Consider the following 25404-nt stretch of genomic DNA (forward strand, 5'->3'; position numbering starts at 1 on the left):
TTGTTCCTTTTATATTATTCCAGAAGAAAAAAAAGAAAATTGTCATGCAACCCACACACGTACCAAGTCAATTATATTTCCTGCAGACGTGACCTCTGCCGTAGAGTATCCTGCATGCTTTATCCTTGAAAAATTTCCATTAGACAGTTAGGTGTGACCATTTAAATCCCATCTACCTTGTGTCAACGCCCTCCCCCCATTCTCTCTCTCTCTCTCTCTCTCTCTCTCTCTCTCTCAGAAATATAAGTAATAAAACAGTCCTGCCACGTTGGGATCTGGCTGTACAGAACATGTGTAGAGTGGGTGGTAGGGAAACACAAGCTGATGTAAGATACCCACTATGTCAGCTTGTGTTTCCCTGCCACCCACTCTACGCATTTGTCTAGATCTGTGCAGTACAGTACATACTACATGTCTACATCTGCTACGGTGCTGACCAGCTGGGTACATCCATACCCAGGGAAAAGTCCCGCGGATCCACACGAGCAATGTTTCCCCATGTTCCGGCAGCAGCACTGTTTGAGTACCTACCACTACCACCGTTTGTCTTCCTGCCACCACTTCGGCCGTGTTCCCAGTACGGTAATCTTGTTCCCGCGCTGCCATGTCGGGAACTTCTTGTAACCTTCTTACACCAAGAAAACACTAATAAATCATGTCTTGTGAATTGATGTCGCCAGATAATGTGGTCATATGTCCCTGTGTGAGTTGGCAGAAGGCCATACACCTAACTGGAAGACCTGAAGAGCAAATCATGATGAAAACTAATATAACATTACTGGTACATTTTCGGTTATGTGTATCTCTAAGATATATATATATATATATATATATATATATATATATATATATATATATATATATATATATATATATATATATATATATATATATATATATTTTTTTTTTTTCATGCAATTTCTTTAAATAATGGATAGAAGTCTGCCTGCTTAATACATGCTTATATTATACTCTACTTCGTTCATCTGTAGAAACTGGCATTTGCAAGGATTCCTAAATAATATTAATGATAACATTCTTATGAATGAATACTATATAGTATAGTATTTGTGATTTGTAACTCTGGAACCGGTTCCTGCCCAGCTGTATAGTGCAATGGTCACCCAAACACCGCAACACCGCAATGTGCCACAGGTCCCCACATACGACAGGGAATGAGAGGCAGGCAGATGTGGAGTTTAAAATATAGTCAAACTACTTACTCATTTACTAACCATTACTGACTTGGTACTGAGTCACTGACCACTTCCCGCGTGACTGAGCCGTATTGGCCCAGGCTCAGTACCTCCTTTTCTACAATATCTGTCACATCTACCGTAAAAAGGGCATCAAATAGCAATACTGGCGTCAAGATGGCAGTGGAAATAATGTTTTCTTCCTGCAACTTGTACTTTGAGGTGCAGCAGTATTTGCAGAAAGTGGCGTTAAGTGTGTGGAGTAGACAGTAGACAGTAGCCAGTGTGAGGGTGTGGCGGCGTGTATATATATAATGTGTATCGCCATGTTGGGCCTTTTGCCGCGAGCCGATCCTCAGAACATTGTTCCTCCGATGACAGTCACTCGGTCACTCGGACCCCTCGATCACCCTGCTCCTGCTGGTCACAAGAGCGGAAATCCAGGACAGCCGCACACAATGGGCTTAAAACATGGAGGACAAATGTTCAAGGATGACAGGAAAGGATGGAGAGGTGGGAGGAAGAGGAGAAAGAGTAATGATAATAATAATAGCTGATTGAAGGTGAAGGTGGCTGGGAAAGAGGAAGAGGAGGAGTATGAAGTATGGATTGAGATTCCTTCCCATCTCTACCTTGAAGCAAAATTTTTGAAGGTTGAACCCGATATTTGTGGTGGTTTGGTGGCTACTGGGTATAATTTAGTAACACTTAATGTGCAGAGTGTAAACCTCCACAGCGTGACATCTTGTTTCTTGTTAGCGTTACAGAATACACATTTGAAGTATGCACAACAAACAGCACACCATTACTTGATCCTTTTGTCTTTATTTGTGGTGAGCGTGACGTACGGTGTGTACGCCGCTAAATAACAGAGCAAACCATGACAATACAGCAAAATGTCAGTTTGTTTGAGTGTGGCCTTAATAATATTGAGGTTTCCTTTTGGTGGTGTGGCGCGCCGCTCGCCGCTCAGACTTGACACTTGAGCAGCAGAGGCCCAGAGTGTGTGACAGCAGGCACAGCGGAACTCGTGGGCCGTGGCGCTCCGCCTCACAATTAGTACGTGTTCTCGTGGGCCCTTCCTTGTGCCGGCCTGCTGAGGGAGAGAGGTGACCAGAGGAGAGACAAAGGTAAAGAAGAGAGATATGTGAGTGAGTGTTCACCATTTGAGCCTGTACCTACAGGTCATGCAAGGTTGACTCGGCTTGTTTGTTGGGTGTGTTTGCAGTTTGAGCCAGCCATGGAGTCTGTGGTGTGACTCATGTTTCTGTGGTGACAAATGGAGTGAATTGATTGGTGCTTTGTGTCATTTCCGTGGCAAATTTATATTTTTCGAGTTGTGACTTTTTTCCCCTCCAGCTTCTGTGTAGCTGTCATTGCCAGCGATCTTGGGGGACCTGTGGGGAATCGGGGTTTTGCAAGAGAGGTCAGAAATCAACAAAGTCCTTCCAAAAATGTCAGAAAATGCTTTGATGGCGGCGGCGGTGGCTGCTGCGGCGAGCGTTGGTTTGTTATTGTTGAGTGTTGTGTCCAAGTATTGGCTACGTTTGTTGGTGTATTCACTACATTTAGCTGACTAACCAAACCCAACATTGTAACCCAGGCGGCGGACCCCCACAAGGCTTACCAAACAAACACTACCATTAAAATCTTGTAGCGGGGAAGGGGGGAGCAGCACCCCACAGGACCCCCTCCAAGAGTTACTCACCACACCAAACATTGTTACCTCCTAGAAGGGATACATTTCTACAGTAACACGAACACCTCACTTCTCGATGAAATCATTGGTTTTTTCAGGTGGATTTTGACCTGTTTGCACTGAATGTGCACTTGCTTTCCCTCGCAAATACTTTTTTTTTTTTTTCAACCCTTCCTCCCTGCGGCTCTTGCGGAAACATGATTTTGCTGTGAAACGAACCGATATTCTTTTTTATTTTCATGTTAGATTTCGACCTGTTTTGAATAAATATTCACTTTGTTTTTGTTGCAAAAGTTTTTTTTTTTTTTTTCATACCCCCCCTTCCTCCCCCGTCTGTTGTGGAAACACGAGTTTGTGGTAAACTGAAGCATTTATATTTTGTGTGGTATATTTGTACGTGTTTAGAATGAATATGCACTAACCTAACCTAACCTAACCAAAGCCTAACCTAACCTAACTTAACCAAACCAAAGGTAACCTAACCTAACCCAAGCCAACCCATCCTAACCTCACTGCAATGGCTAAGCTATGCACAGGAAGTCATTACCTTATTGGAATGTAATAAGTGGCCGTGCACCTCCAAGAGTGTGCAGGGTTTGTGGCACTTGGGGCACTCCACCACACTAGGAAAAACACCCTGCTCCCTTAGGAACTGTACACTTTTTTTGTCTTTTTCAAAAAAGTGTTGAATAGCAAGGAAGTAGTGCACGCTACACCCAACACACGGTGACATCTTCCTAACACTGATTCATAGTTCAAATTGAACCGCTTCTCTCGCCACACCTTGAAATGCCACACTAGGATTGGCTCAATAAATTCCAGCGTTGTTATTGGCTACTGCTTTCATGTTCAAACAAAACAACCAATCACCCTCATAATGTGTCAAGCGCACACCAATTTATTTATTTTATTTATTTATTTATATTTTGACAATTTGTAGTGTGTTTAACCAACTGGCAAGTGGACGTCATTTTTTCTGTATTATTTTTGTTCTCCTTGGCCAGCTTTTATCTTTAAACAAAACAAAAAATAAATAAATGAATAGATAAAATAAAGGGGAGAGAGAGAGAGAGAGAGAGAGAGTGGTTACACTGTTGGGTTTCGTTAGTAACCTTAGATGGGTTGTGGGGACGGGGCAGGTGGAGACGCCCCGCCCCCCGTCCCTGGCTAGAGGGCTGTAGTGTTGGGTTTGGATAGTATTAGTTTTGGGTGGCACATATGTTACTATGATACTCCTCCTTTCCCTCCCACTGGTCCTAATTGTCAGGCTCAAAACCTCTGCCAGTCCATCTCCGTACTGTACCACCTCCACGACTATATCCTCTCCAGCCATTACCAATACTCCTTCTCCTGCTTGTCCCTTCTGTCTCTCCTCCAAACATTATATCCCTGCTCTTTAAGATTCACTTGGTCGTCTTCACTTAACTTTGTTTCTGTTGTACATACCACGTCTGGTCCTCTTTCCAATGTATCATCTCTCACTTCCAACCTTCCTGATGTAAACCCATCTATGTTTGTATACATGACTCCTAATGCTTTCCTTCCCCTTCCCAAATATACCATTTCCTCAGCCTCATCTCCAGCACTCTCCAGGAGAATTTCTTCATCTTGTTATCTGTCCTTCTCTGGGTTTTTTTTCCTTAGTTTCACTTCTCAGTCCTCTCTCTCTCTTTGTCCCTTTCTTCCTAGTTCATTATCTCTCCTCATCCTAATGTTATATTTTGTCTTACCAGCCAACTTTCCAGTCCTCACTAACATTTCTTCCACCCTTACTTGTCATCGCATTTTAACTTTTAGTGGTCTTTTAGTCCCCTCACTATGTTTACCAAGTTTGTATATTTCTTCTATTTCTTTTTCTACACTTTTCTGTGTGAGTGTGAGTTTGTGTGTGTGTGTGTGTGTGTGTGTGTGTGTGTGTGTGTGTGTGTGTGTGTGGGGGGGGTTGGATGGCAAATGCTTAGTGTTTGAAGTGTTGCCTTCTTCCCCAGCAAGTGTGGACATTTTTGGCAATGCGGTGTTTTTGGGTGGCAGAGATGACACGTGCTGATTTACTAGTAAGACAAAGGATGGACTGGTTAGCAAGACAATTGTGGTCTGGTGACGCTTACAGTGCTGGGTTTTGCTGAGAAATGTAGCATACGAGTGTGAGCAGGTAAACGTCCCTAGACACGACCACTTCCCCTTATGTTAGCATGTCCTTTGTTTTTCCCATACTCCCTTTCTGTCTGACGTCACGTCCTTCCCCTCAGTCCTCGCTCGCTCGCCGCCGCCTCAGGCGACACTCTACGCCTCCTGCCTCTCGTTTCGCTCGGTTTACACTTGTTGTGTATTGTGCTACCGTAAATACACTTTCATATGGACTCAGGTGTCTCCATGCTACTCCTGTTTTACGACAACTACCACACCCTAAAGACTCCCTAAACCAGATCCTAGGCCAGTAACGTGACACCATTACATTTTATTTTATTCACGGTGTGAACACTCCGTCAAGTGTGGCACATGCTGCCCCCCCCCCTCCCCCCACCTGAAAGAGCTTGGTGCACCAGGCCACAATATTTTGCTCTATATAATGATGTTAGGTGTATAAACTCAAGTGACTACAAGGAAATACCACAGTGAAATAACAACAGGAAAATACTGGAAGGAGTAAAAGCTTGGTGAATCTGGACTGCCACTCAAGTGGGCCATTTGTTCTCCTTAGAATTACTGTTGGCCGTGGCCAGTGTCCAGTGTCCAGTGGCTCTCAGTGTCCTCACCATCACTGTTGTTGCAGGTGTCCAGGCCAGGTGCCCTGCTGGGCTCTGACGTGGCTCCATCCGGCCAGCTGCCCAGAGGGTTCCTACAGTAGAGGGGTGAGGCCCAGCAGCAGCATGAGTGAACAGCAGCAGCAGCAGCAGTCTGCCTCAGGTGTGGGGAGGTCCAGGCATGGTGGCAAGAATGACCTGGAGGCAGGCAGCTCCACCCACAGAGGAAAGAGAAAGTTTGTGTGTCAGCTGTGTGATAAAAGTTTTACATCCAGAAAAGGACTTACACTACACACCCCGACACACAGTGGTGTTAGAAATTATGAGTGTCTGGAATGTGGAAAGAAATTCACCACAAAGAGTAGCCTCACCATACACACCCTGACACACAGTGGTGTTAAAAATTATGAGTGTCTGGAATGTGGAAAGAAATTCACCCAAAAGAGTAGCCTCACCATACACACCCTGACACACAGTGGTGTTAAAAATTATGAGTGTCTGGAATGTGGTAAGAAATTCACCCAAAAGAGTAACCTCACCACACACACCCTGACACACCGTGGTGTTAAAAATTATGAGTGTCTGGAATGTGGTAAGAAATTCACCACAAACACTCACCTCACCACACACACCCTGACACACCGTGGTGTTAGAAATTATGAGTGTCTGGAATGTGGAAAGAAATTCACCACAAACACTCACCTCACCAGACACACTCTGACACACCGTGGTGTTAGAAATTATGAGTGTCTGGAATGTGGTAAGAAATTCACCACAAACACTCACCTCACCAGACACACTTTGACACACAGTGGTGTTAGAAATTATGAGTGTCTGGAATGTGGAAAGAAATTCACCACAAAGTCTGATCTCACCACACACACCCTGACACACAGTGGTGTTAGAAATTATGAGTGTCTGGAATGTGGAAAGAAATTCACCAAAAAGAGTAACCTCACCACACACACCCTGACACACCGTGGTGTTAGAAATTATAAGTGTGATGAGTGTAGCAAGAAATTCTTCACCATTGGTGCTCTCAACAAACATGCCTTCAGACACACTGGCTTGAGGGAGTTCAAGTGTGATGTTTGTGGCAAGTGTTTCAAGACTAAGGGTGACATTGCCCGGCATGTGAAGATCCACTTTTGAGGTGGTGTGTTGTGTGGACCAGTGGGGACACACCCGTGCCTGTGGGAGTGTGTGGTAGTGGTGGTGGTGGTGGTGGTGGTTTTTCTCTTTTCTTTCTTCTCTCGCGTTGCCTCACCCCGACCTTGGCCTGACCTTCCAGCCTTTGGTCCTCGGCACAGCCAGGTGAAGCACGCCTTCAGTGGGAACCGGTCTCCCGAGGGTGTCACCAAGGCTCTCCATCTCCAGCAGGACGTGGCGGGGGTCAAGATGGCAGGCAAGCAAGTAAGTAAGTAAGTGGAAGTAAGAGTGAAAACATAAGTGGTGGAGGTGATTGGAGTAGTAATACCTTATTCCATTACCTAACCTGGCAGTGCAAGTACCATGTCAGAATCAACACTAAGGACATTGTCACTCACTGTGGTACTAGATACACCTTTTAAAACACAGACAGACAGACCACCACTTAGGGCACTCCCCTTCACCACTGGGGGTGTGGAGGTGTGAGGTGTGAGGCTGCAGGGGTGAGAAGACCATGCATGGTGCTGGCTGGCTGTGAGGACCCTAAAGGACTGTGGTGGTGGTGGTGGTGGTGAGTGTGAGAAGAAGGACGTGGTGGTGAGTGTCAGCGTTCCAGTGTGTGCAGTGTGTGTCCTGTCAGTGTGGCTGATACATGATGCATAGTGTGTACTGGGCTCCTGGAAGGGTGTTCAGTGAAAGATACATAGATACAGGATTATATATGTATGAATGTATGTAGTGGTTGTATAACAGCAGGATATGGTCTGAGAGGACACACACAGCTCCCCAGCCCCCCATCACTGTATGTGTCACCACTCAGTGTGTGTGTTGTGTTGAAGATAATGTATTAATGAATGCTTTTGTTTCAGGACGTTGGTGTGTGTTGGATGCCTGCGTGACTCCATGCTACGCTGGCCTGCCACACCACAGGATACATTGATGATAGTGTCACCTCAGCACACACTACACTGTTGTCATGTGTGGCAGTGCCTGTAAGGACACCACACCCCTGTGGTCTGTTATTGTAAGGAGTGTGTTTGTTGTATACTGGGATACAAGGTAGAAGGAAGCAGTGTACACCTAGTTTTGTACTTGTTGTATTGTGAGGGGTGTGTACTTTGTGTATTGTGGGTTGTAAGACTAAGTAGTAGTAGTTTACACCTAGCCTTGTGTATCTTGTGAGGGGTGTGGACTTTGTTGTATTGGAGTTTGCAGGCAGTGTTGTATGTACTGTGTTTGTGTTGTGAGGTGTAAGGAGGCAGACACTTGTAGTGTGTGTGTGTGTGAGTGTGAGTGTGTGTGTGAGTGAGTCCCTTGATCAAATCACTGCCTGGAGTTTCATTAGGCAACTGGTGTTTGTGTAATTGTAAAGTATCTTTTTATCTCTATAACCATTAACCAGTGCTGCTTTAATGATGTTTTTGACATAATTGGTTTACATCTTAATAATATTTTTAGCTACATATATTTACAATCTAAAATGTCTGTTTCAATGAGGCATATCTGAGCACTGGTTAACCCCTTCAGTACTGGGACACATTTTTACCTTGAGTTTTGGATAAGATTAGACAATTTCACTAACATTAGGAATGGTCTATGAAGGCCACAAGATTGATAACAACAGTCTTCTTTATTTTAATGTGTTGCTGTATAAAATCAGCAAATAGTGAGCAGAATGAATATGGAAATGTTTTGTGGTACTGAAGGGGTTAAGTGTACCTGTGTGTGATGACTGATTCCTTCCAAGGCACCTGTAGATCTGACTGTACTGAGATGTGAAGTTGTGACTAATATATTTTTGTTGACCAGTGTTTCTCTTCTTGACCAGATAAGTGGGTGTTCTTTCCTGCCTTCCCTCAAAGTATTCCCTAGACAGTTGTGTAGCTGGCCTTGCAGTCCTTTCAATTTCCAGGAGTCTTGAACAGCACACCAGCAAAGATTTTCATAGATTTGTTCCATTACATTGAAGTCAGTGGAATAGTGCAACCTTTTCTGTCCTGAGTGATGGTGTTGTGTCTGTCACTTTCAGCAAGTCTTCTTGTCAGATGCAGGGAAAATAAAAAGAATAGGATAGATGGATAGGTAGGTAGATAGATAGATAGATAGATCATATGACAGATAAGAAGATAGATATGCATGAGAAAATGTGTGTATTCCTGCACTGCTTATCAGTTCTCTGTGGTGTGTTGTAAAGAACAGAGATGATGAAGATAGAGAATAAAAGAAATGTAATAGTCTGCCTCTTAGATACTGTTACTATGGTCTGCTCCATCTATGAAGTCCGCGCTAGGTGTGGCAGATTACAGAGTACCCGTGGGTGTGGCGTGGCCTTGCCATTTCCATCACCAATTAGCACATTAAAATTCTCTCTCTCTCTCTCTCTCTCTCTCTCTCTCGTGAAGCGTGAACTACACAAATCTTCAAAGAGTGCAACAACTTAGTGAGCATTAAACTATTACTATTATTATGATGTTCGGTAAAGGTTCGTAAATTGATGAGTCAGGTAGTGTTGTAGCAAGGAGTGTATTAGTGGTACTGTACATGTACATGTACCTACTGTGCCTCTTATGTTGAATGTTGACTTCTTTGTCTTGTATTGAGAAGTCGGCTGATATTGGCGTGATATACGGGTTTGGCCTTTAAATAGGCCTTTTTAGACCTACGTGTGGCCTGTTTTAGAAAGATGTGGCACCGTGGCACATCGCGAGTTGCTAAGTTGCCAGCGGTGGACGCAGACTGGCTGTGTTGGTAATTGGTACTGTTGGAGACGCAGGCTGGACGCTGGACGGTGGACCACACTGTTGGTTGTAACTTTGTACGTACGGTACTTACTTATTATTGAACATTTTTGAGTGAGCGTGTGTGTTATTGCTTTGTGCACAGTGTCAGAACAAGCGTGAAGTTGCCTCAAGTTAGGTACTGATTCAAACAGCACGCAGGTGTTGTGTCCAACCCGATTAAGTGCCTTCGCCACCCTCAGAGTGAGACCAGTCTGAGCTCTGACAATGCACTATGTTGTCATAATATGGTTTATATTTGTCCAGAGGTGTTTCTGCCTCCCTGCCACACCGTGCCAGGTTTCACTGGTCACAGCTGCTGCTGCTGCTGCTGCTCACTCACTCACTCACTTAGTACACAACAACCCTGGTGTGTCTGTGTGTCGCAAATTACGGCACTGTCCCCAAGAAGCCGTCCCGCGCGCTCGCCTCTTTTCCCGGCTACCCCTCCGCAGCAGCTCCACCCAACGGATTTGACGTCACATTAAATGAGAATGAGAAATATATGGTATATAAATTTGTTTTTGCGCAGGGATTCTTTGAGACGTGATGTATTTGAAGGGTTACGCAAGGTTAAAAAAGTTGAGAAACTGCCTTATTCATTGCCATATTCTCTCTCTCTCTCTCTCTCTCTCTCTCTCTCTCTCTCTCTCTCTCTCTCTCTCTCTCTCTCTCTCTCTCTCTCTCTCTCATTCATTTTCATTCTCTCTCTGTCCTCATTTGTTTTTATATTCTCTCTCTCTCTCTCTCTCTCTCTCTCTCTCTCTCTCTCTCTCTCTCTCTCTCTCTCTCTCTCTCTCTCTGACCAATAGCGTGGCTTCATATATGTGACGTCAAATCAGCTGGGTGGGGGAGCTGCGAAGTGGGAGCCGGGAATCGAGGCGAGCGCGCGGGACGGCTTCTCGGGGACAGTGCCCAAAATACCAACAAAGCTGTCTTGAGTCTCAGCTGACCTGGTGATCACATGTCTAGAGTGTCAGTTGACTTGTGCACCAGATGACCAGAGTACCAATCGCTTAGGGACCAATTGACCTGCACCCGTATTGAACCCATTGTTGACTTTGGTAGTGTTTTGTGGAACACGCGGTGTATTGGTGGTGTGCAACTATTGGAGTCTGTGCAGAGAAGGACTTGTATAGACTGAATTTATATTGAGTCAAAGGAAGGCTATTCTGAGCTGATGTAATTCTGGTTTGTGAGATTATGAATGGGCAGTGTCCTCTCCTGGCTCATCTGTTGAGGAGAGTAGATAATGATGGCACAAGGTCCAGGGCTCAGTAAAAAGATGGTCAAACTTCGCCACCAAACTGATGTCAAGAGCCTCTCCTTCTCCATCACAGTTATTGAACCTTGGAATTCTCTTCCTGAGAAGTTGTTTCAGCCCCTTTGACGTCATTTGAGTGTCGGCCGAGTGAGTTCTTGGGTGACGTTCTTTTTGAGTGTTTGTAGCTGTTTGGACTGCATTACTTGCATCTTTATTAGCCATCCATTCCTAAAGTGTTGGTCAGTGTTTTTCCTTGTATTTCTGGATGGAGGATGCAAATGACACTGGTGAGTGACAGCCCTCATCATGCTAGGAAAGCAAACACACCATATTTTCAACTCAGCTTTGCTTTTTTTCCCCACAGAATAATTGTTGGCCGTGGCCAGTGGCCGGTGGCTCTTGGTGTCCTCACCGTCACTGTTGTTGCAGGTGTCCAGGCCGGGTGTCCTGCTGACGTGGCTCCCTCCGGCTGGCTTCCCCGAGGGTTCCTGCAGGACCTTCTGTGGTGTGTGCTGCCAGGAGCAGTGCTGCAGTGGAGGGGTAAGGCCGGGCAGCAACATGAGTGAACAGCAGCAGCAGCAGCAGTCTGCCTCAGGTGTGGGGAGGTCCAGGCATGGTGGCAAGAATGACCTGGAGGCAGGCAGCTCCACCCACAGAGGAGAGAGAAAGCTTGTGTGTCAGCAGTGTAATAAAACTTTTACATCCAGACAAGGACTTACACTACACACCCTGGCACACAGTGGTGTTAGAAATTATGAGTGTCTGGAATGTGGAAAGAAATTCATCGCAAAGGGTCACCTCACCAGACACACCCTGACACACAGTGGTGTTAAAACTATGAGTGTCTGGAATGTGGCAAGAAATTCATTACAAAGTTTGAACTCACCAGACACACTCAGACACACAGTGATGTTAGAAATTATGAGTGTCTGGAATGTGGAAAGAAATTCATCACAAAGGGTCACCTCACCACACACACCTGAGACACAGTGATGTTAGAAAGTATGAGTGTCTGGAATGTGGCAAGAAATTCACCAGTAAGTCTCACATCACCACACACACCCTGACACACAGTGGTGTTAGAAATTATGAGTGTCTGGATTGTGGAAAGAAATTCACCACAAAGGGTAGCCTCACCACACACACCCTGACACACAGTGGTGTTAAAAATTATGAGTGTCTGCAGTGTGGAAAGAAATTCATTACAAAGTTTGAACTCAACAGCCACACTCTGACACACAGTGGTGTTAGAAATTACGAGTGTCTGGAATGTGGCAAGAAATTCTACACAAAGTCTGATCTCACCAGACACACCCTGACACATGGCGGCATCAGGAATCATGAGTGTGAGGAGTGTGGCAAGAAATTCTTCACCATTGGTGCTCTCAACAAACATGCCTTCAGACACACTGGCTTGAGGGAGTTCAAGTGTGATGTTTGTGGCAAGTGTTTCAAGACAAAGTGTGACATTGCCCGGCATGTGAAGATCCACTTTTGAGGTGGTGTGTTGTGTGGACCGGTGGGGCCACACCCGTGCCTGTGGGAGTGTGTGGTGGTGGTGGTGGTTTTTCTCTTTTCTTTCTACTCTCACGTTGCCTCCTCCCAAACTTGGCCTGACCTTCCAGCCTTTGGTCCTCGGCACAGCCAGGTGAAGCACGCAGGTGTGGGGAGGTCCAGGCATGGTGGAAAGAATGACCTGGAGGCAGGCAGCTCCACCCACAGGGGAGAGAGAAGGTTTGTGTGTCAGCTGTGTAATAAAACTTTTACATCCAGACAAGGACTTCAACAACACACTATGAGGCACAATGGCATTAGAAATTATGAGTGTCTGGAATGTGGAAAGAAATTCATCACAAAGTCTAAACTCACCGCACACAGTGGTGTTAGAAATCATGAGTGTCTGCACTGTGGAAAGAAATGTGCCAGAAAGTCTGATCTCAACAAACACACCCTGACACACAGTGGTGTTAAAAATTATGAGTGTCTGGAATGTGGAAAGAAATTCACCAGAAAGTCTGACCTCACCACACACCCTGACACACAGTGGTGTTAGAAATTATGAGTGTCTGGAATGTGGAAAGAAATTCACCAGAAAGGTTGAACTCACCAGACACACCCCGACACACAGTGGTGTAAGAAATTATGAGTGTCTGGAATGTGGAAAGAAATTCACCCAAAAGTCTTCCCTCACCACACACACCCTGAGAGAAAGTGGTGTTAGAAATTATGAGTGTCTGGAATGTGGAAAGAAATTCACCAGAAAGGTTGAACTCACCACACACACCTTGACACACAGTGGTGTTAGAAAGTATGAGTGTGAGGAGTGTGGCAAGAAATTCTTCACCATTCATGCTCTTGACAGACACACCTTCAGACACACTGGCTTGAGGGAGTTCAAGTGTGATGTTTGTGGCAAGTTTTCATAACTAAAGGTGAAATTGCCCAGCATATGAAGGTCCACTTTTGAGGTAGGGTGGTGTGTGGACTGTTGGGGCCACACCCGCACTTGTGGGAGTGTGGTGGCGGTGGTGGTGGTGCGTTTCCTTCTTTTCCTTTTTTCCTCTCCCAATGCCTCCTCCCAACCCTGGCCTGACCTTCCACCCTTTGCTTATTGTTGGCCGGTGGCTCTTGGTGTTCTCACTGTCACTTGTTGCAGGTGTCCAGGCCAGATATCCTACTGACGTGGCTCCCTCCGGCCGGCTTTCCCGAGGGTTCCTGAGGACCCTCTGTGGTGTGTGCAGCCAGGAGCAGTGCTGCAGTGGAGGGGTGAGACTGGGCAGCAGCATGAGTGAACAGCAGCAGCAGCAGTCTGCCTCAGGTGTGGGTAGGTCCAAGCATGGTGGCAAGAATGACCTGGAGGCAGGCAGCTCCACCCACAGAGGAGAGAGAAAGCTTGTGTGTCAGCAGTGTGATAAAACTTTTACATCCAGAAAAGGACTTACACTACACACCCTGGCACACAGTGGTGTTAGAAATTATGAGTGTCTGGAATGTGGCAAGAAATTCATCACAAAGGGTCACCTCACCACACACACCCTGACACACAGTGGTGTTAGAAATTATGAGTGTCTGGAATGTGGAAAGAAATTCATCACAAAGGGTCACCTCACCACACACACCCTGAGACACAGTGATGTTAGAAATTATGAGTGTCTGGAATGTGGAAAGAAATTCACCCAAAAGAGTAGCCTCACCACACACACCCTGACACACAGTGGTGTTAGAAATTATGAGTGTCTGGAATGTGGAAAGAAATTCTACACAAAGAGTGAACTCACCAAACACACCCTGACACATGGCGGCATCAGGAATCATGAGTGTGAGGAGTGTGGCAAGAAATTCTTAACCATTGGTGCTCTCAACAAACATGCCTTCAGACACACTGGCTTGAGGGAGTTCAAGTGTGATGTTTGTGGCAAGTGTTTCAAGACTAAGAGTGACATTGCCCGGCATGTGAAGATCCACTTTTGAGGTGGTGTGTTGTGTGGACCGGTGGGGCCACACCCGTGCCTGTGGGAGTGTGTGGTGGTGGTGGTGGTGGTTTTTCTCTTTTCTTTCTTCTCTCGCATTACCTCACCCCGACCTTGGCCTGACCTTCCAGCCTTTGGTCCTCGGCACAGCCAGGTGAAGCATGCCTTCAGTGGGAACCGGTCTCCCGAGGGTGTCACCAAGGCTCTCCATCTCCAGCAGGACGTGGCGGGGGTCAAGATGGCAGGCAAGCAAGTAAGTAAGTAAGTAAGTGGAAGTAAGAGTGAAAACATAAGTGGTGGAGGTGATTGGAGTAGTAATACCTTATTCCATTACCTAACCTGGCAGTGCAAGTACCATGTCAGAATCAACACTAAGGACATTGTCAGTCACTGTGGTACTAGATACACCTTTTAAAACACAGACAGACAGACCACCACTTAGGGCACTCTCCTTCACCACTGGGGGTGTGGAGGTGTGAGGTGTGAGGCTGCAGGGGTGAGAAGACCATGCATGGTGCTGGCTGGCTGTGAGGACCCTAAAGGACTGTGGTGGTGGTGGTGGTGGTGAGTGTGAGAGGAAGGATGTGGTGGTGAGTGTCAGCGTTCCAGTATGTGCAGTGTGTGTCCTGTCAGTGTGGCTGATACATGATGCATAGTGTGTACTGGGCTGCTGGAAGGGTGTTCAGTGAAAGATACATAGATACAGGATTGTATATGTATGAATGTATGTAGTGGTTGTATAACAGCAGGATATGGTCTGAGAGGACACACACAGCCCAGGCCAGCCCCCCAGCCCCCCATCACTGTATGTGTCACCACTCAGTGTGTGTGTTGTGTTGAAGATAATGTATTAATGAATGCTTTTGTTTCAGGACGTTGGTGTGTGTTGGATGCCTGCGTGACTCCATGCTACGCTGGCCTGCCACACCACAGGATACATTGATGATAGTGTCACCTCAGCACACACTACACTGTTGTCATGTGTGGCAGTGCCTGTAAGGACACCACACCCCTCCACCAATACCACTGCTGTGTGTGGGTATGTCTATATATAGCATCCCATCCCATCCCCTATATACCTGCCCTATTTACACCTGCTGCTGTTTATCCCCCATATACCTACACCAAGTCAATAATACCTCAAAGAGAAAGACCACAACAAAATGACTCCAGAAAATTGATTAAAGAACAAAAGCTAGACTGAAGAATGCAAAGTTTGTGTGAGTCTCCACTCTTAAACGGCTCACACCACCAGTGCCACCAAGTCTGTGTCCACCAGGCCCTGGGGGGAGGAGGAGGAGGAGGAGAAGTCTTTCCAATATTGTAAGTCTCTCTCTCTCTCTCTCTCTCTCTCTCTCTCTCTCTCTCTCTCTCTCTCTCTCTCTCTCTCTCAGTAATGATAATGTATGTGATGTATCATTGTATGTACATTAAAAAATAAATCCACACAAATTTTAGACAAAAAAAAAAAGATTTGTAGTTTGTCTTTCCTTCACCATTTTCATGTGACTATCAAATGAAAACGTTTATTTGTATGGTACTCATTGGTTCCATAAAATATAAATTAAAATAAATAATTTCCAGAAGGGTGCGTACTTGTGATAGTGTAAGAGAAACGCACACCCTTGTAATAATGATGGGAGTCCAGCAAGCTATTGTGTGATATGCAGCCTACATTTTGATACATTCTGATGCTAAATGTGCGTCAATTGTATCATACATAACCTACATTATGATACGTCTCATACAGCATCCGGGAACAATAATGCAATGCGCGCGTCATCGGTGTCGTGATGGAGCGCTCCGATGCTAAATTTGCGTCAATTGTATCATATATAACCAAGGATTCTATAGGTGTCAATTGTATCATATATAACCAAGGATTCTAGGGTATATATTCCTTGTATATAACCTACATTCTGATACGTCTTATACAGTATCCGGTAGTAGGATAATGCAATACGCGTCATCGGGGGTGTCACGGTGATGCTAAATACGTATCATCGTGTAGGTGAAAATGACACAGACTGAAAATCATCTCTGTCTCCTGAAAGTGTACAATCTAGAAAACACCACAAGGACACAGAAACACACCACAACACAAGCACGCCAGAAAATTTATCAAAAACACATCAAATGATCTCTCTCTCTCTCCTTAAAATGCTCAAAATGATAGTAACACAACAAACTGTCTCTTTTTCTCTCCCTAAAATCTCTCTCCTAAGAAAAATGCATAAAGTGCCACAGAAACACACCACATCATCGCTCGATCTCTCCTTAAACTCACAAAAAAAAAAAATGCTTAAAATGAGACACAGACTGGAAATCATCTCTGTCTCTCCTTAAAATGTGTACAACCTATAAAAACACTCACAAAGACACGGAAACATACCAAACTGTCTCTTTTCCCTCTGTATAAAGCATTACATCTTAAAATAATGTCTGTGTACCTCTGTGCCACCATCGCCTTTACCCTGAGCACCACAGTCGTCCCCAGAGTGGCAGCACCATCATGCACCAAACACCAAAAGCAACACAACACCACAACATAACACACAATAAAAAGATAACGATGTGTATTTATTTATTGAAGTACTTGTAGTCTTGTTATGTATACTGTCTATTTATATATTGATACTTTAACTTTGCGTCTTTGCCCAAGGGGAGGGGGGTGGCAAGGTCCATCCTCCTCCCTTGTATTTCTTTATTAATGCAGCAATAAATGTATCAATCAGTCAATCAAGATAACGAGACTACTTAAACTAGCAAGTGAAAACATTAAATAGCAATTACCGACATTAAAAGAAAGAAGAAAAGCAAATAAAGGAAAACATGAAAAAAGGTGAGAGAGAAGCATTGACGGGGCGAGACTTGTAGGTGGCTAAGGTGGGCGAATCCTCCATCCATGCTCCAGCGCTTCTCCTCACGCTCCACCACACAATTACCAAGTGTTCTCGTGGGCCCTGCCTTGCTGAGGGAGGGAGGCTGCCACAGGAGGCTTGGGAGGAGAGACAGAGGCGAGACACTGCGAGATAAAGGTAAAGAAGAGAGAGACGTGTGAGTGTTTACCATTGGAGCCTCTGCCTTACCTGGTGGCGAGAACTCCCTCCACCACGGAGTGACGCCTCCTTCAACACAGCTGATGCTTGCCTCACACACTGCTGCCTTAATGCTCTTCAGCCAATGCAAGGTGGACCAGGATCATTTGTTTGTTTGTTGTTTTAGGGGTGTTGATGATGTGTGTGTTTGTATCGTGAGTGTCACCTGGTCACCTTGTCACCTGGCTGGCCCCTCAAGACCATCGGGAAGGAATGCATCGCCGTATCACCGTGTCAACCAATTTTTGTTCTTGTTTCTGATCTTAATACTGCCTGCCTCCCCTTCTCTCCCATTCATCCCTATATCTGGTACATTCTGGGACTCCCTACTTGTGTGTTTCCACCTTCCTGTGACTTGAACACTTTCTTAAATGAGGTTCCAATACGTTTATCCTCTGAAGTTTGATTTTTCTCTCTGGCATTCACTTAAAAGTCTCTAGCACTTAGGTGGGCTTTTATTTTTTTATTTAATTAAATTTTTTCTGAGAATTATTGTTAGCTGTGGCCAGTGGCTGGTGGCTCTCGGTGTCTTCAACGTCACTATTGTTGCAGGTGTCCAGGCCAGGTGCCCTGGTGGGCTCTGACGTGACTCCATCCAGCTGGCTTTTCCGAGGGTTCCTGCAGTAGAGGGATGAGGCCAGGCATCAGCGTGAGTGAACAGCAGCAGTCTGCCTCAGGTATGAGGAGGTCCAGGCATGGTGCCAAGAGTGACCTGGAGGCAGGCAGCTCCACCCACAGAGGAGAGAGAAAGTTTGTGTGTCAGCAGTGCGATAAAACTTTTACATCCAGAAAAGGACTTAGACAACACACCCTGACACACAGTGGTGTTAGAAATTATGAGTGTCTGGAATGTGGAAAGAAATTCACCTCAAAGGGTGATCTCACCAGACACACTTTGACACACAGTGGTGTTAAGGATCATGAATGTGAGGAGTGTGGAAAGAAATTTTCCAGAAAGTCTAATCTCAATGTACACACCCTGACACACAGGAGTGTTAAGGATCATGAGTGTGAGGAGTGTGGTAAGAAATATAGCACAAAGCGTGAACTCATCAGACACACCCTGACACACAGTGGTGTTAGAAATCATAAGTGTCTGGAATGTGGAAAGAAATTTACCGAAAAGTCTCACCTCACCACACACACCCTGATACACAGTGATGTTAGAAATTATAAGTGTCCAGAGTGTGGAAAGAATTTACCAGAAAGTCTGATCTCACCAGACACATCCTGACACACAGCAGTGTTAGAAATTATAAGTGTCCGGAATGTGGAAAGAAATTTACCACAAAGGGCTATCTCACTGCACACACCCTGACACACAGTGATGTTAGAAATTATGAGTGTTTGCAGTGTGGAAAGAAATTCACCCAAAAGTCTTCCCTCACCACACACACCCTGACACACAGTGGTGTTAGAAATTATGAGTGTCATGAATGTGGAAAGAAATTTAGCACAAATGGTAACCTCACTGCACACACCCTAACACACAGCGGTGCTAGAAATTATGAGTGTCATGAATGTGGAAAGAAATTTTTCACAAAGGGTAACCTCACCACACACACCTTGATTCATAATGGTGTTAGAAATTATGAGTGTCCAGAATGTGGAAGGAAATTTACCACAAAGGGTAACCTCACTGCACATATCCGGACACACAGCAGTGCTAAAAATTATGAGTGTCCAGAATGTGGAAGGAAGTTTACCACAAAGAGTAACCTCACTGTACACGCACTGGCTCACAGTGCTAGAGCTCCCTCCTTGACACTTTCCTCGAGTGTCATCGGTCTCACTGTCAAGGGGTCTGCCTGACAAAAGTCTGGCATGGGAATGTGTTTTTGGGATGGGCTTCAACCAAAGGCTCTGCACTGCAAACACGAAAAAGTCACAACTTAGAATACCATTGTGGCTGGATGTTGCCGAGGGTATAGAGGTTCCTGTATGACGCTTAGGCACCAGGCATATGAGGAGAGTGATGGTGGAACTCCTCTTGGTGCTGTGGGAGATAATCCCTCTTGCACCAGCACCCAGTTGGAAGTTTGACCAGGTTTGAATAACAACAATCCTGGAGCCCAGCCAACAACTCAATAACAGACCACTAAATACAGGAGACACATGACCCTATAATTGACCCTTGAGGAGAGGAAGATCTATCACTGCTTTGCCTACTCCAGATACAAGAAGCGAGGCAGAAGGAAGGGAGAAGCACAGAGGGAAGCAGTGAGGGTGTATGAAAGAAGTGATAGCAAGAAAGAGAAGACAATGGAAGAAGCCACTGGAAAAGAGAAGAAAAATGTGTCTTGGTAGGGGCAACAGAATATGCAAAAATAAAATGACAAATATAAAGAATGGCAGAGAATATTTTACCACCACTGCCCAAAGTCAAGGAGATGGCAATAGGAAAGACCTCAACACCCAGAAACAAGAAGTGTCCTCTTGTTGAGCCACTACCAATGCCTCCAGACCATCATGCTCAGTAAGGGCAAGATCAACAGGAACCACCAGAGCCACCAGCCCCACTGCCACCAAGCCCAGAGCCCCAAGAGAGAGTGCATTGAGATTACAACCACCAGGCGCCCCACCCTCAAACTCTGGTTCACACTCCTAGCAGCCGTGGAGACTTGAGAGAACGGGCAGAGGGACAAGATCAACACACCTCAACCACCAAACAACCACCAAACTTTCATGAGTGTCAGCTGTGTGATAAAACTCTAGAACCAAAGGACTTACACTACACACTCTGACACACACTGGCTTGAGGGAGTTCAGGTGTGATGTTTGTGGCAAGTGTTTCAAGACAAGGTGAAATTGCCAAGTGCCTGAAGATCCAGTGTGTGTGTGTGTGTGTGTGTGTGTGTGCTGTGAGGGAGTAATCATGTGTCTCTGACTTTCTGTTAAGAGTATTTTTATTTTCAGTTTTGTATTTAAGAATAAGACAAACTTCAAAGTCTTGTTAGTGTTGTGTGGTGTTGTAAGTGAAGAAATTAATATATTGTAACCATCCTCGCCCTGTTCTCTTCCCTCGAGTGTTGTGTCTCCATTTCCTTCAGTCTCCCACCACACGCTTCTTTCCTCAAGTGTTAAATAAAAAAAGAAAAATATATATCTGAGAAACTACAATAATGAAAACAAAGAATTAATAATGACAACAACAAAAGTATTTATAAAAGAAAAGAAGGATGGCATTAGGTTAGAGAGGCTGTCAGCTATTTGTACACATGTATTGAGTGGCTGTCAGCTGTATGTACACGTATTGAGTGGCCGGTCAGCTGTTGTGTACACATTCACTAAACCTAACCTAACCTACATCGCGGCCCAGTGTACATAACCTATTCTTTTCCAATGCATAATTTATTTTTAAAGGGATAATACTGGTGATGATAGTATTGGGTGTAGAATATTGATGGATGTAGTCAGAGGAGTAACAAAATAGAAGATATTAATGAACACGACTAGTAAAGATCATTGAATAAGAGAGAGAGAAAGAAAGAAAAGTAAAAGTACTGGAAAAAAAGGTGAGATTTATAGCTGATATATTCCAGTCGATTGTGGCGTTCTCCGATTATAGAAGGTCTCAGTCGATGCTTCTAGCGACTTGCAATTTCAGTCGCAAATTAGCAAGTGTGAATCGGCCTTTAAGTTACTACCACATAAAAAGCCTTCAAAAATACTCACCACGATATAACAATGAACAAATATAAATAGATAAAGAAATAAATAGATAAAAAAAAAAACAATTATGATAATGATAATAATAAATAGATATAGGAGAACAAAAGTAAAAACAACAAATAAAGGACTACAAAAAATAATAAACTAAACAGATAATGAACAATAGATAATAATAGCAATAATAACAGAAATAAAAATAACTTTGACCCCGCAGTCACTGAAGCACATGGCGGACAGACACAAGAGAAAAACAAACCCATTGAAAAACCAGCCACACACAATTAACAGGCCCTCACACCTGCTACACCTGCCACACACCTGCCAAGTGGGGGGGCAGGTGCAGTGGGGAGCGGCGCGCCCTAGGGAAGTAAAAAACAACCTCATCCTGCCCCACAAGAGCTGGAAATAAGGTAAGAATGAACCGGTGTGTAGTGAACTGGGGGGGTGTTAGCCATAATTGATAAATGAATAAATAATAAATGAATAAATATGAGGATAGAGAAAGGAGGAGATAAGAGGAAATTGATGAAAAAGGGAGATAGAAGAGACGAAGGAGAGAGAGAAAGTAGGAGAGAATTATTTGTAAGTTAATGTAATTGTTGTGTGTGAAGGAAGAAGAGGAGGAGGACGTCGGGAGGAAGAGGAGGAGGAGGAGAAGAAGAAGAAGAGGGTATAGGAAAGAAGAAGAAGAGAAGAGGAAATTGAAAGAAGAAGAGAAGACATAGCAAGAAAGAAGAAGAGGATATAGAAAGGAGGAAGAAGAGAAGATTTGAGGAAGACAAGTAAAATTAGAAGGAATAAGGAAGAGAGAGAGAGAGAAGAAGAAGAGGAAGAAAATGAAAATGGAAGAAGATTGAGACGAAGGAAAAAGTGATAAAGTGAAGAATAAGAGAGAGAGAGAGAGAGAGAGAGAGAGAGAGCAACAAAAAAAGATTAACAAAACTTAAAGAAAATAGAAAAAAGAAGAAAAACTCACGCAAAACACATCAACACCACAACCACCACCACCACCACCACACATCACCACAATGAAGGAACAGTACAGAGAGACCGATGTGGTGCGGAACATCACCAACATACAATTTGGTGTCCTCTCAGCCCAGGACATGCAGCAAATGAGTCATGCCCATGTGGTGTCCTCAGAACTGTACACCGCCCCCGCCATCACCCGCCAGCCTGCCCCCCACGGCGTTCTGGACCTGCGGATGGTGAGCGTCTGTCTGTGTGTGTGTGTGTGTATTTACCTAGTTGTATTTACCTAGTTGTAGTTTTACAGGGCCTGTCTGTGTAAGCATCTGTGTGTGTGTGTGTGTGTGTGTGTGTGCGCTGTGTGTGTGTGTGTGTGTGTGTGTGTGTGTGTGTGTGTGTGTGTGTGTGTGTGTGTGTGTGTGTGTGTGTGTGTGTGTGTGTGTGTGTGTGTTCGTTCTTATTTTCTTTATTTTGTTTGTTTAATTTTTTTTCCTCATTTTTCATTTTCTTTTTAATTTTCCTTTCTTTTCTTTGTCTTTCTTTTTCTCATTCCTTTCTTTCTTTATTTTTTTTATTCTATTTCAACAATCCTTCACCTAACCCAACCTAACCTAACCCAACCCTATTTTAACCTAACCCAACCTAACCTAACTTGAACCCAATATAATGCAACCCTATTTTAACCTAACCTAACCCAACCTAACCCAACCCAACCCAACCTAACCTAACCTAACTTAACTTAACCTAACCTAACCTAACTTGAACCTAATGTAATGCAACCCTATTTTAATCTAACCTAACCTAACCTAACCTAACCCTAACATAACTTAAATGAACCCTAATGCAATGTAACTTAATGTAACTTAACGCAGCCTAACTGAACCTAATGAATTTGTTATATAATTTCACCTAACCTAACCTAACTTAACCTAACCTAACCTCACCTCACCTCACCTCACCTCACCTCACCTAACCTCACCTCACCTCACCTCACCTCACCTAACCTCACCTCACCTCACATCACCTAACCTCACCTAACCTCACGTCACCTAACCTAACCTAACCTCACCTCACCTCACCTCACCTCACCTTAACCTAACCTAACCTCACCTCACCTCACCTCACCTCACCTTAACCTAACCTAACCTCACGTCACGTCACCTAACCTTAACCTAACCTAACCTAACCTAACCTAACCTCACCTCATGTCACCTTACGTCACCTCACCTAACCTAACCTAACCTAACCTCACCTCACCTAACCTCACATCACCTGACCTCACCTAACCTCATGTCACGTCACCTCACCTCACCTCAACAAACCTCACCTCACGTCACCTCAAACTTCTGTATTTTCAGGGCACTAGCCAAAAGGACATGGCTTGTGAGACGTGCTCCAAGAATCTGACAGACTGCACAGGTCATTATGGCTTCCTTGACCTGGCGCGACCTGTCTTCCATGTCGGCTACTTCAAAAACACTGTTCACATCCTCCAGAACATTTGCAAGGTAGGTGGTGGTGGTGGTGGTTGTGGCATTTCAAGATAGTTTGGAATGTTTTGACGGCATTTTCAGATAGTTTGGGATGTTTTGAGGGTATTTTAAGATAGTTTGAGATGTTTTGAGGGCATTATGAGATAGTTTGGGATTGTTTGAGGGCATTTTGAGACAGTTTGGAATGTTTTGAGGGCATTATGAGATAGTTTGGAATGTTTTGAGGGCATTTTGAGACTTTGGAATGTTTTGAGGACATTTTAAGACAGTTTGGAATGTTTTGAGGGTATTTTAAGACAGTTTGGTATGTTTTGACGGCATATTGAGATAGTTTGGGATTGTTTGAGGGCATTTTAAGACAGTTTGAGATGTTTTGAGGGCATTTTGAAATAGTTTGGGATGTTTTGAGGGCATTTTAAGATAGTTTCGGATTTTTTGAGGGCGTTTTAAGACACTGTGATGTTTTGAGGGCATTTTAAGACAGTTTGGAATGTTTTGAAGGCATTTTCAGACAGTTTGGAATGTTTTGAGGACATTTTAAGATAGTTTGGGATGTTTTTGAGGGCATTTTGAGACAGTTTGGGATCTTTTGAGGGCATTTTAAGACACTGGGATGTTTTGAGGGCATTTTAAGACAGTGGGATGTTTTGAGGGCATTTTAAGACACTGGGATGTTTTGAGGGCATTTTAAGACAGTTTGGAATGTTTTGAGGGTATTTTAAGACAGTTTGGTATGTTTTGAGGGCATTTTAAGATAGTTTGGGAAGTTTTTGAGGGCATTTTAAGAATTTGGGATGTTTTGAGGACATTTTAAGACAGTTTGGAATGTTTTGAGGATATTTTAAGATAGTTTGGGATGTTTTGAGGGCATTTTAAGAGAGTTTGGGATGTTTTGAGGGCATTTTGAAATAGTTTGGGATGTTTTGAGGATATTTTAAGATAGTTTGGGATGTTTTGAGGGCATTTTAAGACAGTTTGGGATCTTTTGAGGGCATTTTAAGACACTGGGATGTTTTGAGGGCATTTTAAGACAGTGGGATGTTTTGAGGGCATTTTAAGACACTGGGATGTTTTGAGGGCATTTTAAGACAGTTTGGAATGTTTTGAGGTATTTTAAGACAGTTTGGTATGTTTGAGGCATTTAAGATAGTTTGGGAAGTTTTGAGGGCATTTAAGAATTTGGGATGTTTGAGGACATTTTAAGACAGTTTGGAATGTTTTGAGGATATTTTAAGATAGTTTGGGATGTTTGAGGCATTTTAAGAGTTTGGGATGTTTGAGGCATTTTGAAATAGTTTGGGATGTTTTGAGGATATTTTAAGATAGTTTGGGATGTTTTGAGGGCATTTTAAGACAGTTTGGGATCTTTTGAGGGCATTTTAAGACACTGGGATGTTTTGAGGGCATTTTAAGACAGTTTGGGATGTTTTGAAGGTATTTTAAGATATTTTGGAATGTTTTGAGGGTATTTTAAGACAGTTTGGGATGTTTTGAGGGCATTTTAAGACAGTTTGAGATGTTTTGAAGGTATTTTAAGATATTTTGGAATGTTTTGAGGGTATTTTAAGACAGTTTGGGATGTTTTGAGGGCATTTTAAGACAGTTTGAGATCTTTTGAGGGCATTTTAAGACAGTGGGATGTTTTGAGGGCATTTTAAGACACTGGGATGTTTTGAGGGCATTTTAAGACTGTTTGGTATGTTTTGAAGGCATTTTAAGACAGTTTGGGATGTTTTGAGCGCATTTTAAGACAGTTTGGGATCTTTTGAGGGCATTTTAAGACACTGGGATGTTTTGAGGGCATTTTAAGACACTGGGATGTTTTGAGGCATTTTAAGACAGTTTGGCATGTTTTGAGGACATCTTAAGACAC

General features: G+C 44.0%; 4 protein-coding genes and 2 long non-coding RNA genes across 9 annotated transcripts in view; 5 read left to right on the forward strand and 1 right to left on the reverse strand.

Annotated features, from left to right (window-relative positions):
- Window positions 1–2000: 2000 nt before the first annotated feature.
- LOC123502959 lies at window positions 2001–5789 on the reverse strand. 2 transcript variants are annotated; one of them, XR_006674272.1, is made up of 2 exons: window positions 5652–5789; window positions 2001–2289 (listed from the first exon to the last, which is right to left on the reverse strand). It is a non-coding gene; the product is annotated as an uncharacterized LOC123502959 (long non-coding RNA). The 2 variants fall into 2 exon arrangements; XR_006674273.1 differs by having other exon boundaries at window positions 2001–2292; window positions 5652–5786.
- Window positions 5054–8596, forward strand: LOC123502936 (zinc finger protein 2 homolog). Of its 2 annotated transcripts, none has more exons than XM_045252230.1 (2): window positions 5054–7052; window positions 7658–8596. In XM_045252230.1, the coding sequence occupies exon 1, from the start codon at window positions 5766–5768 to the stop codon at window positions 6789–6791; it is 1026 nt and encodes a 341-aa protein (XP_045108165.1). In that variant the 5' UTR covers window positions 5054–5765; the 3' UTR covers window positions 6792–7052; window positions 7658–8596. The 2 variants fall into 2 exon arrangements, with proteins under 2 accessions (XP_045108165.1, XP_045108173.1); XM_045252238.1 differs by having other exon boundaries at window positions 5766–7056.
- Window positions 7038–13940, forward strand: LOC123501483 (zinc finger protein 697-like; the record flags this gene model as incomplete). Its single annotated transcript, XM_045250333.1, has 7 exons — window positions 7038–7052; window positions 7218–7270; window positions 7658–7780; window positions 8983–9101; window positions 9468–9603; window positions 11194–11369; window positions 13486–13940. Coding segments are annotated over exons 1-7 (1077 nt in total), but the record flags the coding sequence as incomplete, so codon positions are not given.
- A 58-nt stretch (window positions 13941–13998) lies between these two features.
- Window positions 13999–15769, forward strand: LOC123502952. Its single transcript, XR_006674271.1, has 2 exons — window positions 13999–14552; window positions 15172–15769. It is a non-coding gene; the product is annotated as an uncharacterized LOC123502952 (long non-coding RNA).
- Window positions 15770–16994: 1225 nt separating this feature from the next.
- On the forward strand, window positions 16995–20400 carry LOC123502991 (zinc finger protein 436-like). Of its 2 annotated transcripts, none has more exons than XM_045252318.1 (2): window positions 16995–17337; window positions 17950–20400. In XM_045252318.1, exon 2 carries the CDS (start codon window positions 18029–18031, stop codon window positions 18629–18631), a length of 603 nt encoding a protein of 200 aa, XP_045108253.1. In that variant the 5' UTR covers window positions 16995–17337; window positions 17950–18028; the 3' UTR covers window positions 18632–20400. The 2 variants fall into 2 exon arrangements, with proteins under 2 accessions (XP_045108253.1, XP_045108263.1); XM_045252328.1 differs by lacking the exon at window positions 16995–17337 and adding an exon at window positions 17358–17489.
- Window positions 20401–21274: 874 nt separating this feature from the next.
- The window catches only part of LOC123502973 (DNA-directed RNA polymerase III subunit RPC1-like), a 20183-nt gene continuing 16053 nt past the window's right edge, over window positions 21275–25404 (forward strand). Inside the window, 3 exon segments of the mRNA XM_045252274.1 lie at window positions 21275–21479; window positions 21681–22277; window positions 23397–23546. Of these exon segments, the coding sequence (XP_045108209.1) occupies window positions 22098–22277; window positions 23397–23546 (330 nt within the window). The 5' untranslated portion in view covers window positions 21275–21479; window positions 21681–22097.

Source organism: Portunus trituberculatus, chromosome 2 (assembly GCF_017591435.1).
Source record: "Portunus trituberculatus isolate SZX2019 chromosome 2, ASM1759143v1, whole genome shotgun sequence".
In the NCBI taxonomy this organism is placed as follows: Eukaryota; Metazoa; Arthropoda; class Malacostraca; order Decapoda; family Portunidae; genus Portunus; species Portunus trituberculatus.